General features: G+C 36.7%; 1 protein-coding gene across 1 annotated transcript; it reads left to right on the top strand.

The window, feature by feature from the left end:
- Positions 1-6928: 6928 nt before the first annotated feature.
- LOC104210566 (ankyrin repeat-containing protein At5g02620-like) lies at positions 6929-12937 on the top strand. The gene is made up of 3 exons (XM_009759495.2): positions 6929-7526; positions 10820-11235; positions 11858-12937. Exons 1-3 carry the CDS (start codon positions 7073-7075, stop codon positions 12794-12796), a joined length of 1809 nt encoding a protein of 602 aa, XP_009757797.1. The 5' UTR covers positions 6929-7072; the 3' UTR covers positions 12797-12937.
- Positions 12938-13818: the final 881 nt, after the last annotated feature.

Below are 13818 nucleotides of genomic sequence, written 5' to 3'. Positions count from 1 at the left end.
TCAGATGGAAATGATTGCGAAGCCCGAGTTCGAGCTTTCAAAAGTTAGGGCTGAGATCGTTGATGCCCGGGCAAAAGCTGCAATGAGCTGGACTAAGGCTAAACAGGAGATGGCGATCTACTCAAAGGATTATGCCGATGCTCAAGTCGAGCTGAGAAGGATACTCGACCGCGAAGGGAGGATTGGAGAATATGCTCGTTGAAAGTCTCGAAGAAAGACCCTCGAGGAGATCCGTGATAGGGATTTCGCCCTCTCGGAAGAATTGGTGCTAGCAAGGGCGGGTGAGCGTGATGCTCGGTTGCTTTTGCCCAATGCCAAGGGAAGCGAGGATGAGACCGGCAGGTCGTAACCCTCAGGGGGAGGGCATAGATTTTGTCATCTGTATGTAGCATTTTCAAAACATGTTTGTAGTTGGAGGTTGCATTTCTTGCATATGTATGAAAGAAAGCCCAGCGACTTTTACTCCTTTCGTATCTTTTTCTGTCTTGATTTTGACTAGGCGAGCTAGTTTTTGCGTTGGTAGGAATCCTCAGAATAGTGATGTGGCCCTGAGGCTCATTGGACTGGCCCGTAGGCTCTTACGCAATTTCGCTCTTAGGCATACTTAGGCCACCTGTTTTGGGCTCAGTCCCCAAGTTGGGCACCAACTCGAACTTATTTGACCTTTGAATGGCCGAATTTTAGGCGGGTGACAGTGGCTCTTACACTTTTGGTCGATGCGACCTTTTAGTGTATATGGGCTGGCGATAATGGCTCTTACGCCTTTTGCCCTTAGGCATGTATAATTAACTATTTTGGGTCCGGTCTCCGAATCGAGTTACAACTCGAGCTCATTTTGACCCTCAAGCTGGCGACAGTGGCTCTTACGCTTTTGGTCGATGCGACCTTTTAGTGTATGTGGCCCTGAGGCTCATTACGCTAGCGACAATGGCTCTTACGCGCTTGATCGATGTGACCATGTATGTAGGCTTTATTTTCCTCTCATTAAGGACTTTTGAAGTAATTTTTGCCTGACTCGTCATCGGTTCGGGAAGAACCTCGATTTCAAGTAACTTGCGGCGATGTTCGAGCACTTTAGGAGGTTTGGCTCGGAGGCTGAGTAACTCGAAGCCAGTGATTTGGAGCCGACATGATCGAAGATCTTTTGCCTATACCGAGGGTAGCCTGTTTAACCGGTTCTTTTCGAAGTAGATTCGGAGTAATTAAAGGCTTATGTGGGCTGGCGATAATGGCTCTTACTCCTTATAGCGACGGTCGGGCGTCCCCGAGTCGCGTTAGTTCGGCTGGTACAGCCGTGTGACCGGGGTCACTTGTGTTCAGCCGGAGCCGTTGAATCTTGAATGAGGTAGTTTTGGCATCTATATCGAGGGTGTCGGGCGTCCCCGAGTCGCGTTAGTTCGGCTGGTACAGCCGTGTAACCGGGGTCACTTGTGTTCGGCCGAAGCCGTTGAATCTTGAATGAGGTAGTTTTGGCATCTATATCGAGGGTATGCCTTTTTAGGGGTCTTACAAGTTCGATATATAGTCGAAACTTTAGAATCAGGTCTATGCCTTTAGCGAGGCCTTTCAAGTTTTACATGCCGTTGAGGTTTTATAGTTTTTGCATGCCGTTGAGGTCTTACAGTTTTTTACATACCGTTGAGGTCTTATAGTTTTAGTTGCTGCCTTATGTAGATTTTACGAGACCAAGTCTGCCTGCTCGGGGTCTTATGGCCTCGGGTTTTGATAAGTCGATGGAGGTGGTGCTTGACAGCAGTCCCCGAGTTATCGAGAGTTTCTTGACTTGAGAACCATTTTTTTGCGAACTTCGCATTGCCTCGACAAGGAGATCTCAACCCTGAGGTCGTGCATTTTTTTGATTTTGACTCCAATCCCCGAGTATTTGGGGTACTTTCGGCGTTGGAGATGTTTCGCGATTTTCGTGTTGCCTTATCTGAGGGCTTATGATTCTGGAGTCTCAATCCGGAGGTTATTTTAGGTGTTGAATTGTTGACGCTAGTCCCCGAGTGTTTGGGACATTTTTGGCGGAGGAGTTGTTTTTGCGAAGGTGCAGAGCCTCTTTTGGAGCGTGAGATGCTTCGATAAAAAATATTCTTCAATTATTTGGTGCAAGTGTACACGTTTTCGCCGCCGAGGGCCCGACTATATGGACACGGTTCATTCAACCGTTTGGCCCGGTACATCATTTTCCTATAGGGACCCGATTCAGCGTCTTTTGGCTTTTCCGAGCAGATGACCTTCGGGGGGGGGGGGGATGCACCTCAGTGTTTGAAGCTGATTGCAAAAGAAGCCTCGAACATTTGTTGAGTCTCCCTTAGGTAGCATGCAAATGTTGCCTCGTTAAAAACCTTGCCGGCAAAACCCTTTTCGGGATAAAAACTCGGTCGAAGGAAAAGAGTGCAACGGATGCTTTAAAAACTCAAGGTCTTCGAGCTGGGTTAACGTTCTGACTACTTCGATCGGGCTCCTGCATAAGGGTTAGTCTGAAATACGAAATGAAAAGGGAGATGGTTATACCTTAGTGTGAGGCACTCCGGCGATGTTTTGAGGACCGATATGTTCCAATCACTCGAGGTGAGGACGCAGTATGGTCCTTTATTTCAATTGGACTTAATCGGAGGGTGTGGCTTGATTACCCTTTGGCTCTTTTGTGAGCGGAGGTACGGGTATCGGTGTCACGTCGTGCACCGCGTTTGATCCAAGAATATAAAATAATGAAGGGAAGAAGTGAATTAATTAAGTAAATTTAAAGAAAACACAAGCCTCGTGCTTTTTCAGCTAGGAGAAACTTGGCTAAACAGATTATTATATATAAATACGTATCTGCTTAATAATAAATTAATTTAAGCATTTATAAAATACTTTTAATCAACTCATCCAAATGCGCTCGTAGTAAGAGGAGAAAACTCTCAAGTAAGTGATCCGGCTCATTAGTGACGAGCAAAGGGGGCATTTGCATCTATACCCATTTTTTGAGTCACGTTTTAACTTGTGTCCGCTTTGCAAAAAAATTGCAAGCGTACCCATTTTTTCGCGTAACTTCAGCATACGGGGCTGAAGTAGCAAAGGCAATCACGCAAAACTTTAGCATTCTAGTAGATGGGCCTGAAGTAGCAAATACAATACGCTGAAGTTTTTTTGTCCTGGATAAACTTTTTCAAAAACTTCAGCAGAAGATGCTGAAGTTATTTAGTTCATTTGTAAAACCTTCAGCACTAAATAAGCTGAAGTTTTTTTTGTCCTAGATAAGCTTTTTCAAAAGCTTTAGCAGAAGATGCTGAAGTTATTTAGTTCATTTGTAAAAACTTCAGCACTATGTAAGCTGAAGTTTTTTTGTCCTGGATTCATTAGTTTCATCATAAAGCTTTTTCAAAAACTTCAGCAAAAGATGCTGAAGTTATTTAGTTCATTTGTAAAAACTTCAGTACTATATAAGCTGAAGTTTTTGAAAAATCTTTCTAACATACTAGATAAATAATTACCTTATTCTCTCATAATGTATTACTACTATAAAATAATCCGATTGCCAATAATATCTAAATAATAAATTTTGGAAATAATAAACGTGAAAAGAACAGAATTACGTGGAAATATTCACAAATTATTATCTATTAACTTACGTAATTATTTATAATTTGTTTTTAAATAATATGATAAACATACTTATGACAATCATCCCATGAACTGAAGTTTCATAACAACACCAACAACAACGAGAAGAAAGAAGAAGAAAGAAGAAGAAGAAGAAGAAGAAGAAGAAGAAAACGAAGGAGGAGGAGGAGGAGAAAGTTGACTGAAGTTGTTTAAAAAGTGGGTACAAATTAAAACTTTTAAAAAAAATGGGTATAGGTTAAATGGGGGCGACCAAATAGGACGCCCCGTGTAATTTTTACTGAGCAAAGCAGTAAATGGTTGTACTATTTGATGGATATCATAAACTGAGGAAAATATAGAAATAGCCATTTTAAGGGTTCTATTTAGGAATTAGCCACTATTTAAAAAAATTTGAACTAAAAATCTAAATTACAAGATAATTCATGATATTTATATTTTAAAAAATTAAACTGAAAAATTAAAATTTAAGACATTAATTAATTTCTAAATAGCAACGCTATCAAATGACTACATGGTGCCATTTCTGCACATAAATTTTGGCGTTGGGGTTGGGTACCTTTTTTTTCCGCCGGCTTCTAAAAGAGTTTGAACTTTTTGTAGATTCTCAAAGATTTGGGTGGGAATAAAACAAAAGTAATCGACTTTAAAGTCGCCAAAATTAAAGTAAATACTAAGACGATGAACAAATGTTGATGCAAGTGATGAGGTCAGATAGATTCTCCCTAATATGTGCATTATGAGGTACCTAGTTTCCAAGTAAAAGATAAGAAATGCTAGTGGATTTGAATTTATTTCCTACTTTTCGTCTGAGTAAGAACTTTTTTGAAGAAAAAAAAAATATCACTCCACCTGGTACTCGTAAACAAACAAAAACAATCTTTAAAAGATTAAATGGGGAAAATGAATATTTGTCATCTTGTCTTAAGAGACCACCAGTCTACCACCATCAGGTTACTTAGCATTTTGCACCGCTATTGTTTACTCTTTTTCACATTTACGCCATATCTATTTACTGTGGAAATTTAACACTTGATTTATAATCTACAAAATCATCAAATATAATTTTGAACAAAGTTTCTTACATATGAGAAGTATGCACGGAGTAAACTTGGGATACTAAGGAAATATAAAACAGAAAAGTATAACGGGACCAAGCTATATTTGCCCCAATACTATAAAATGTAAGTTATATTTAAGACGGGACCAAGTTATTTAAGAGTTGAGCCCAAATATGATTCAAAAGTATAATGGTAAAAATATTTATACTAAGAAACTGAAACACAAAGAGTAAATATAACTTTTTATGGATAGTAAAGATGCTAATATTGCTCTTTTCCGAATATAAAACCATTAAATGGCTCTAAAATACGTGCTTATACAAAATTTTCTCAGAAGCACATGTTTTAGGAGTCCCTCGATCTAGTTGATTAGGGCGTCGACTGATGAGCTCAAAGTCAAGTCCAACTGGACTTGTTGCAGTAATATTGTGTTAAGTTTAGCCTGACTCGAGCTCAAAATCGAACTATATTATAGTGTAATCAAGCTTGAGACGAGACTAAACCAGCTTGTTAACATATGTTTTCCAGCATAGTCTACAATTTTCTAGTAATAGACTGATAGGTTGAGAGATAATATAGGAACTAACCGTTTAAATTGAGGTTTGAATTTGAATACGATTGAACCATACGAATTAGAAATTCGAAATTAGGCCTGAAATCTGAATGCAATCAAGTTAACTATAAAACATAAAAGTGGACTTTCAAAACCAAAAAAAAAAGTAACAACATAAAATAGGAAAAGCTTGTATAAGAACTTCACTACTTTTTTTTTTTTTTAATTCATGAAATAATTTTTTAGTTAAATTCGAAGTTTGCATCAAGTCTTACCCCAAAAAATAAAAGAACTCTCCATCAAGTAGTTTAAATTACAATTATGATAAAATATTTAATTACATCTCATAGAGTAATTAATAAAAATTCCCAATTACTTACTAGTACTCCATCTATTCTAATTTAGGCGAACCTATTTTCTTAAACCATTTAAAAATGAATGATCTCTTTTTAAATTTGAAATAATGTAACTTAAACTTTTAATTATACACTTAATGCAAAACTTTAATTATCATAGAAACACTCTGGTATATTTAATACCATAAGTTTCAAAAGAATTATAGCCACACAAATTTTATGACTTATATATGACTATAAATTTTAAAAGTCTTCATTTCTTTTTCAAATTTCGTGTTCAGTCAAATATGTTTACATAAATTGGAAATGAGGAAGTAGTAATGATTAATTTAAGTTAATCACCAATTTTCTTACTCCTTAAGTCTATAGGATAATTTTAATCTTTATCGTGACACGACTCAATCGAACCAAGCGAACCGAGTAGATCAAGCTCGACCTTCGACCTAGTCGAGCTTTAATTGAACATTGATAAAGCTGTTTACTCTTAAAAACGGATAACAATTGAATTTATACACAGTATTAAGGATATGTGATATAACTTGGTACAAATTTAAAAGAATTGATTAATATTGAAATTGGCGTTAAAAGAATAAATGCAATTGACCCTCGAGTTCAATCACCCTTAAACCCAAAGATATTTCAACTGACTTATGAACAGAGTAAGAAGATAATGAAAGCTAGAAAATGACAGTATATTGCTTTGTATTGCGTGAATATGATGTGTCTTACAAATGATCAGACCCCCTTTATATAGTAGGGAAGTCCTACTCTTGATACAGTTCTATATGAGGTAAGAAATCTCACGATTAGCTAATTAATCGACCTCTTCTTAATACGTGCCGTGATTTCCGGCGTGATCCTCGACCGATTGTGGATATTTCGGCTTTCCGTTATTTGGCTTGGTAAGTATTCCTCGATCTTGGTCGGTCTCAATCTTGCTCGATCTCGATCTCGATCGGTCTCTGGATCATGAGCTCGACGATCTAATTTTGCACCATGGTTCAATATAATACGAGGTCGATCCTTAACCTATCATATTCCATTATCGATTAGTGACGCAAGGGGCGAGCCCAGTTTTGAACGCATACAAGAGCATTGTTGAACTGAGCTTTGACCAAAACCAGCTAATTAAACTGAGCCCGTCTCATTCTAGATTTAGTCGAGTTGAGTCGAGTTAACATAGCCCCGAGCTGGCTCAGGTAAGTTCCTTTGGCCTAGCTAGTTACTACATTCCTCACCTACCCATGCAAAAGAATTATTTCATGGAAGACTTGACTTTCACCATTTTGTTCTGTCTAGAAGAGATGCCCACCATATATTTATGAAACGAAAAAGGAACACGTTATAAAAATAGCTTAGGAATTTTCTTGGCAGCTGCAGGTGTGGAAAAAAAATGACTTGAGTTTGCATAAATAGTCCCAAAGATAATGGACACAATCTGCAACTCGAGCTTCCAAATAACCTAAAAGTTACAAAACATCATTCAAGAAATGGACCGGCGGCTTTATGAAGCAGTTTTCAGGGGAGATATTCCAGCCATTCATAAACTCATAGAAGAAGATGAAAACATAATAAAACAAACGATTCCAGGATCATTACACACCATATTGCATCTAGCAGCTAGACTTGGCCACGTAGAATTGGCCACGGCTATCGTGAAACTGTTCCCGGAGATGGCGTCGGCCGAAAACCGGGATCTTGAGACGCCTCTACATGAAGCATGCAGAGAAGGAAGGATTGAAATTGTGAGAATCCTGCTTGAGAATGATCCATGGGTTGGTTACAAGACGAATTTGTGGGATAAGAGTGTGCTTTATATAGCATGTGAGAGAGGTAGAATCGAAGTGGTTAAGCATTTACTTAACAATGTCCAAAGGCTATTGATGCTTGAAGTTGATATGTTGACTAGTTCACTTCATGTTGCAGCTTCTTCCGGCCATACAGGTAAAAGTTCTGACATAATTTGGATATTCAGACTTCGAATTAGTCTCCTTTTCTTCTTTTAATATAGTTGTGTTCAAGCCGGCTTAAACACATCTCAATCCAATCAATTGTGTACCTATTATCTCCTAAGCTGATCGGGTTATCCTGCTACCAAAACTTAGACAAATTAGAAGAAATCATTCAGTAGCAGTTTTTTTTGTATATGCTGAGATTTAAACCCTAATATATGATGTTACTACCACGCCAAACTCTTGGGCGTAACTCGAAGATTAGACTCTCTCAACATTGTTTGACATTTGCATATTAACAACTGGTTGCATTGAGATATGATTTGGTGTAAAATGTGTCCTAGCTCGGCAGAAGTTTATGAAAATATGTACATAAAGGCAAAAAATGTAAGATGCCTTGGATTGGTGTTACGTTCATGCACAAATTCACTATGTGAACTTAATTATTAAGGAAACATAGCTAGTAGCTAGTAGTCACTAAGGAGTTATAATATACAGCTAAACTAGAACTATATGATGACTGATACTTCCATTGTCCTATTTTATGTGTCACATTTCATCTTTAGTTTGTTCTAAAAAAAGGATATATTTCTAAATTTAAAAATAATTTAATTTTAAATATATCATTTGACTTTTAGTGAGATGATTACAGTCACACAAATGTCGATGGTCTGCTTAGACCACAAGTTTTAAAGGTCTTTTTTTAACTATTAAACACGGTGCACAGTCAAAGCTATCACATAAAATGGGATGGAGGTATTACTATGCAAATACTAGGCAAATAATGGAAATTTGCTTCGATTTAGGATTATCCATAGTCTTGGATAGTAGGGAAGGGAGATTGCTTTGGTTAAGAAAACTTGCGAGCACAAAAAGTAGTGACAATAAAATTTAGCCAAGTAAAGAGTTCATCCAAATTAATGTCTGCGTCAGCTTTTAAACTAAATAATTTAGGTTTATAAATTAGTACCATCTTTATTCTAGGAAAAGTATTACTATCTCAAATAAGCTTAGACATAATCTGTCTTTGAACTGAAATCAGTTCAATTTGTCAATGTTTGTGTTGGATTTGAGGATGGGGGTATGAGGGAATTATACTCACAAAAATTCTATTCCATTTAAATTATTAGATTTTAGAATTAATAATTTGTATATATCTAATAAATCTATTAAGATAAATACAAAAGTTGGTTGCAATAAAGGATGATAACGATGGATGGTGTCGGTAGGAGCAAGTTTCATAGAAGAGACAAATAAGAAAATTAGTTTTCGCAAAACAATTTTTAAAGCCATCAAAGCAGACAATTTGTGAAAGATAATAAAATACTTTTCGTCATGCCAAAAGAACACGTACGTAAATGTGCTTCTTCATTTGACTTATATACACATCAACTGTTATGTCATAGGTCCTCTATTTTCCAATGTTCACACGGCCAAGTCTATGCCTGGGCCAAGATCCTCTTTGCTCGACTAATTGAGAACGCGAGTGTCCAATCCTTATCCTCTTCTTCTTTGTGTTTTAGCTGTTGCCGTTAAATGTCACTCACTTTTTCTAAGAAGAAATATTCTCTCTCCAAGTTTATTATAAAGTCGCCTTTATATATTTGTTTATGCGTTTACATTTTACAAAGGAACTCAGCACCAGTCAATATAGATACTTGTATAAAAAGTAGGAACTGTTACTTTTTTCTTTAGGAATCATCCATAAAATTCTGATAAGGGGAGCCTTGGTATAATTGGTAAAATTGCTATCATGTGACCAGGAAGTTATGAGTTTGAGTCGTGGAAATAGCCTCCTGCAAATGCAGGGTAATGCTGCGTACGATAGACCCTTGTGGTCCGGTCCTTCTCCGGACCCTGCCCATAACAGAAGCTTAGTGCACCGGACTGCCCTTTGCCATAAAATTCTGAGTGAAGACTCACTTACGAGAGAGAAATAGATTAAATAAAGTATCTATGTTGTTTATTACTGCGACTGAATTTGTTTGTAAAATGACCTTATAGTATCTATATTGTATATAACTTAAACTCGAATAAACTTTCTTGCTTGTTACCAAAAGGGAAAAATTACAATGTTGATGCATGAAGCAATGAGGAGGAATACTTGACATCGAAACCTCGAGATTGTCATAAAACTATTTCATGACCCATATATAGACTATGTATATCAACAAGACTTGGTTTAACGGTTTTCATAAAATTTACATCATGTTTAAGGATTCTATAGAAAATCCCTTTAAGACCACCAGATGTATATTCTTTATGCTAGGTTTGACTTGATTTATAAGTATAATTTAGGATGTGTTTGGTACGAAGGAAAATATTTTTTTTATTTTCTCACGTTTTGTTGGCTTAAATATTTTGGAAAGCATTTTTCTCATGAACTCATTTCTCCAATTGGAGGAAATATTTTCCATATCAAGAGAAGGGAAAACATTTTCCAACATTTTTTTTAAGCTCCCCATCCTATTCCCCATCCCACCCACCACCCCACCACAACCCACCCACCCCCACCTCCCACCCCGACCCACCACCCTACCCTACCCCCACCACCCCATCCTTACCCCCATAACCCCACCACCACCCCATCCTTACCCCCATAACCCCACCACCATCTCCACCCTAAATAGAAATATTATTTAGAATACTTTCTTTTCATATTGTAGATAGAGTATTAATTCTTTTTCATCTCAATAAAATGAGGATATTCTTTTTCTTTTCATGATATAGAAAAAGTATTTTCTTTCATTTCAACAAAAGGAGTATTATTTTTAAAAGAATAATTAAATTCTTGAAAAAAATAGAGTATTAAAAACGTTGGATATTTGGGGGAAGAGAGGGGAGGAACACAGGAAACATGGGGATTTGTGGGAGGAGGGAAAGAGCTGAGTAGCATCAAAAACTATTTTCCTAAAAAATATTTTCTATCTCTAACCAAACACTAGAAAATATTTCCCGGAACAAGTTTTTCACTCACCAACCAAACATGAAAAAATAAGTGATAAAACTACTCATCGAAAACATTTCCCTTCATACCAAACACACCCTTAATGACTTCAAAAGATCGTCCTATTGTGGATATAATAATTGATCATACAAAAATCATGAGAACGGCGATAGTGATCTTTAATTTATTTTCTTTGGACACACTAAATGAGACAACACTAAAACAAGAAGCTCTATTGTAGGAAAATTCAGAAAATCATATGCGTGAAGTTATTAGACTGAGAGTCTAATTAAGACCAATTAAAGTATCATTCTTAGCTTTCTCTTATTAATTTGCAGAAATAGTGAAGGAAGTGGTGAAAGTGCGACCAGATTTTGCTTGGAAAAAGGACTTGAACGGGTGCAGCCCGTTACATATAGCTTGCAGCAAAGGCCACTTAGATATAACTAGAGAATTGTTAAAGCTGGACATGGACCTCTCTGCCCAACAAGATAATGAAGGCAGAACACCACTTCATTGGGCTGTGATTAAAGGACGAGTGAGCATCATTGATGAGATACTCTCATTGAGTCTTGAATCTGCTGAAATGGTAACCAAAAATGGAGAGACCATTCTCCATTTGGCTGTCAAGAATAACCATTTTGAAGTGCTTAAGTTTTTGATGGAATGTCTTAATGTTTCGAATCTCATGAATCTTCAAGATAATGATGGAAATACCATTCTCCATTTGGCAACTGTCAGGAAACTCACCACGGTAAGATATACTTTTGCACTTTTTTGTATTTCAGTTCTAGGTTAATATCTTGTCGTGTCATTTTATGTGAGGGTATTTTATCGTGCATGGAGTTCAAGAAAGAACGAAGAAACTTTTAAAACCTATGATACATTAGTCCTAGGAGATTTAATGCTCGGCAAATTTAGCCTTTAATTTTTAGGCGATTTTAAGTTATTACTCACTCTAAAGGTAATGAAAACTTTCTTGTTCATAATCAGTTAAGTTTCCTGAAAAGCAAGGCAAATAATCTTCTACAGCAGTTTTTTTTTTTCTTTAATTTCTTTTTTCTACAGCAGATTAAATTACACTAGTTATGTGAAAATTTATTTTATGTATTACACTATAAAAATTGAAATTAGCTACGAACTTCGCTGCTAATTTGTTGCTAAATCAGCCGTAGCTAAGAGAATTATTATCATTAATCTGTCGCTAAATCGGGTTACGGACGGATTTTTCTCTTTAATTAGTGTTAGTATATATACGATATTATTACTCCTTCTATCCCAATTTATGTCCTTGGACACCAAGTTGCACTAAGACTGCATTTTCTAAATTCAAAGCCCAAAACTAAATGTTCTCTTCTGTACACTCCTCTCTTCAGATGGTCATTTATCTACTTAAGCTTGGGATTGAAGTAAATGCATTGAATCAAAAAGGATATACAGCTTTAGATGTAGTTGAAGCAGATGCAAGTAACTCAGGTGCACTTGCAATCATCCCAGCATTACAAGAAGCAGGTGCTAAAAGATGTGACCAATTACCTCCTGTTTTTCAAGACATCCAGCAGCTAGCTTCACCAAATATGGTTCCCTGGCCAAGAAAAAATACCTTTGAATCTCCATCCTCCTCATCTCAACATTCTTATAATCATCAAAGGAAGCACAATACTAATAGTTATCGCGCTACTAGGGCAAAGAAAATCCAGCTCCAAAGTGAAGGTCTAAGAAATGCAAGAAAAACCATAACAGTTGTAGCAGTGCTAATAGCAACTGTCACATTTGCTGCTGGAATTAACCCCCCTGGTGGATTTAATCAACTTAGTGGAAAAGCATTATTGGGTAAAAATGCAGCATTTAAGGTATTCTTGGTATGTAACATTGTGGCACTATTCCTTTCCCTTGGAATTGTTAATGTTCTTGTTAGTGTTATTCCATTCAAGAGAAAGTCAATGATGAAACTAATGGTGGCAACACACAAAGTAATGTGGATTTCAACATTTTTTATGGCATCAGCTTATATAGCTGCAATATGGGCAATTATGCCACAAGGAAAGGGGTCTAATTGGGTGCTAACTGAGGTTGTGGTTATAGGTGGAGGGTGCACTTTGGCTGTGTTTCTCAGTTTGGGAATTTTGTTGGTTAGACAAGTGCAAAGGAAGACAGATTGGAGAAAAAGAAGAGAAAATAAGAAGATGAAAGAGGAAAGTCCAAAGAGTAATACTAGTACAGTTGAAGAAATGAAAGTTGTGAAGAAAGATAGTCATGAGGGTAGCAGCAACTCAGATGTTGATAGCTCAGATCAAGGATATCATTTGTATTAATAGATGATTAGTTACCTCCATTTGTAGATTCTTATGATCTGCAGTCTTTTAATAGAGAATAATTAAAAGCCATATGTATATTTGACAGATGCTATTTATTTGTTGAAATATTTTCCATTAATAGAGACTTGTATTCTTTCATATATATCTTCTAGATGTGCATCTTGTTGTTGTACGGGGTAAAATTGATGAGCGACATGTGAATACTCGACTAGCTGTGAGCACGTGATTTTTGTTTACACGACAATTACTCCAAAAGAAGTCAAAAAAATAAAACAAATGGTTTTGTTGTACAATTTTTGGAGTTTACGTGGCATTTTTGGCAGTTATTTGTAGTTTTGTTTGTGATTGTTTAGTTTTGTCGAACAAAATACAAAAAATATATGTCGCATGTGAGTTTAGGATATCGTTCTACTATTAGGAATTAATCAAACCATAATTTGGTTTTAAAAGGAAAAATCACAAAAATATGCATCTTTTATTCTATTTGTTGTCATTGAGTGATTTTATTTTAATTAAATGTTTAATGTGAGTGATAATTGTTGTTTGAGTATTAATTAATATTTGTATGGTTTTATTTTGATTTTACAATTTAGTTAGGAATTTTATTTAAATCAAAAATTAAAAGAAGGAAAAGAAATGAGTTAAATCGGAATTGGGCCATATAATTGGACCCAAATCAGGCCCAAAAGCACTGCTTTGCCCGGTCCAAATCAGTTGGCCTCAGGGACATCCAAACGACGTCGTCTTGATCATGCTTGATCTGGGCCGTTGATCTCAGAATGATCAACGGCCAAGATCACATCTCCATACCCACGTTTAAACCCGACCCGTCTCACCCAGAGACCCACCGGTCTCACCTAAACCCATACAACGTCGTTTCCATTTAAGCTGGTTAATCCAGACCATCGATTGTTGATGATCTAACGGCCTAGATTAATTTTCCCCTAACTATATAAGCCCAAACCCTTACCCCACGCCCCCATCCGAACACCCCCTTCATCGTCCCAAACCCAAACCCA

The sequence above is a fragment of the Nicotiana sylvestris genome, chromosome 8 (assembly GCF_000393655.2).
Source record: "Nicotiana sylvestris chromosome 8, ASM39365v2, whole genome shotgun sequence".
Taxonomy (NCBI): Eukaryota; Viridiplantae; Streptophyta; class Magnoliopsida; order Solanales; family Solanaceae; genus Nicotiana; species Nicotiana sylvestris.
Note: the sequence above shows the minus strand (reverse complement) of the source record. Positions and strands in the feature narration are given on the sequence as shown.

Coding starts and splice junctions, on each gene's coding strand:
- LOC104210566 (XM_009759495.2), top strand. CDS start 7,073: ATGGACCGGCGGCTTTATGAAGCAGTTTTCAGGGGAGATATTCCAGCC. Junction 7,527..10,819: donor AGCTTCTTCCGGCCATACAG/GTAAAAGTTCTG, acceptor ATTAATTTGCAG/AAATAGTGAAGGAAGTGGTG. Junction 11,236..11,857: donor CTGTCAGGAAACTCACCACG/GTAAGATATACT, acceptor TCCTCTCTTCAG/ATGGTCATTTATCTACTTAA.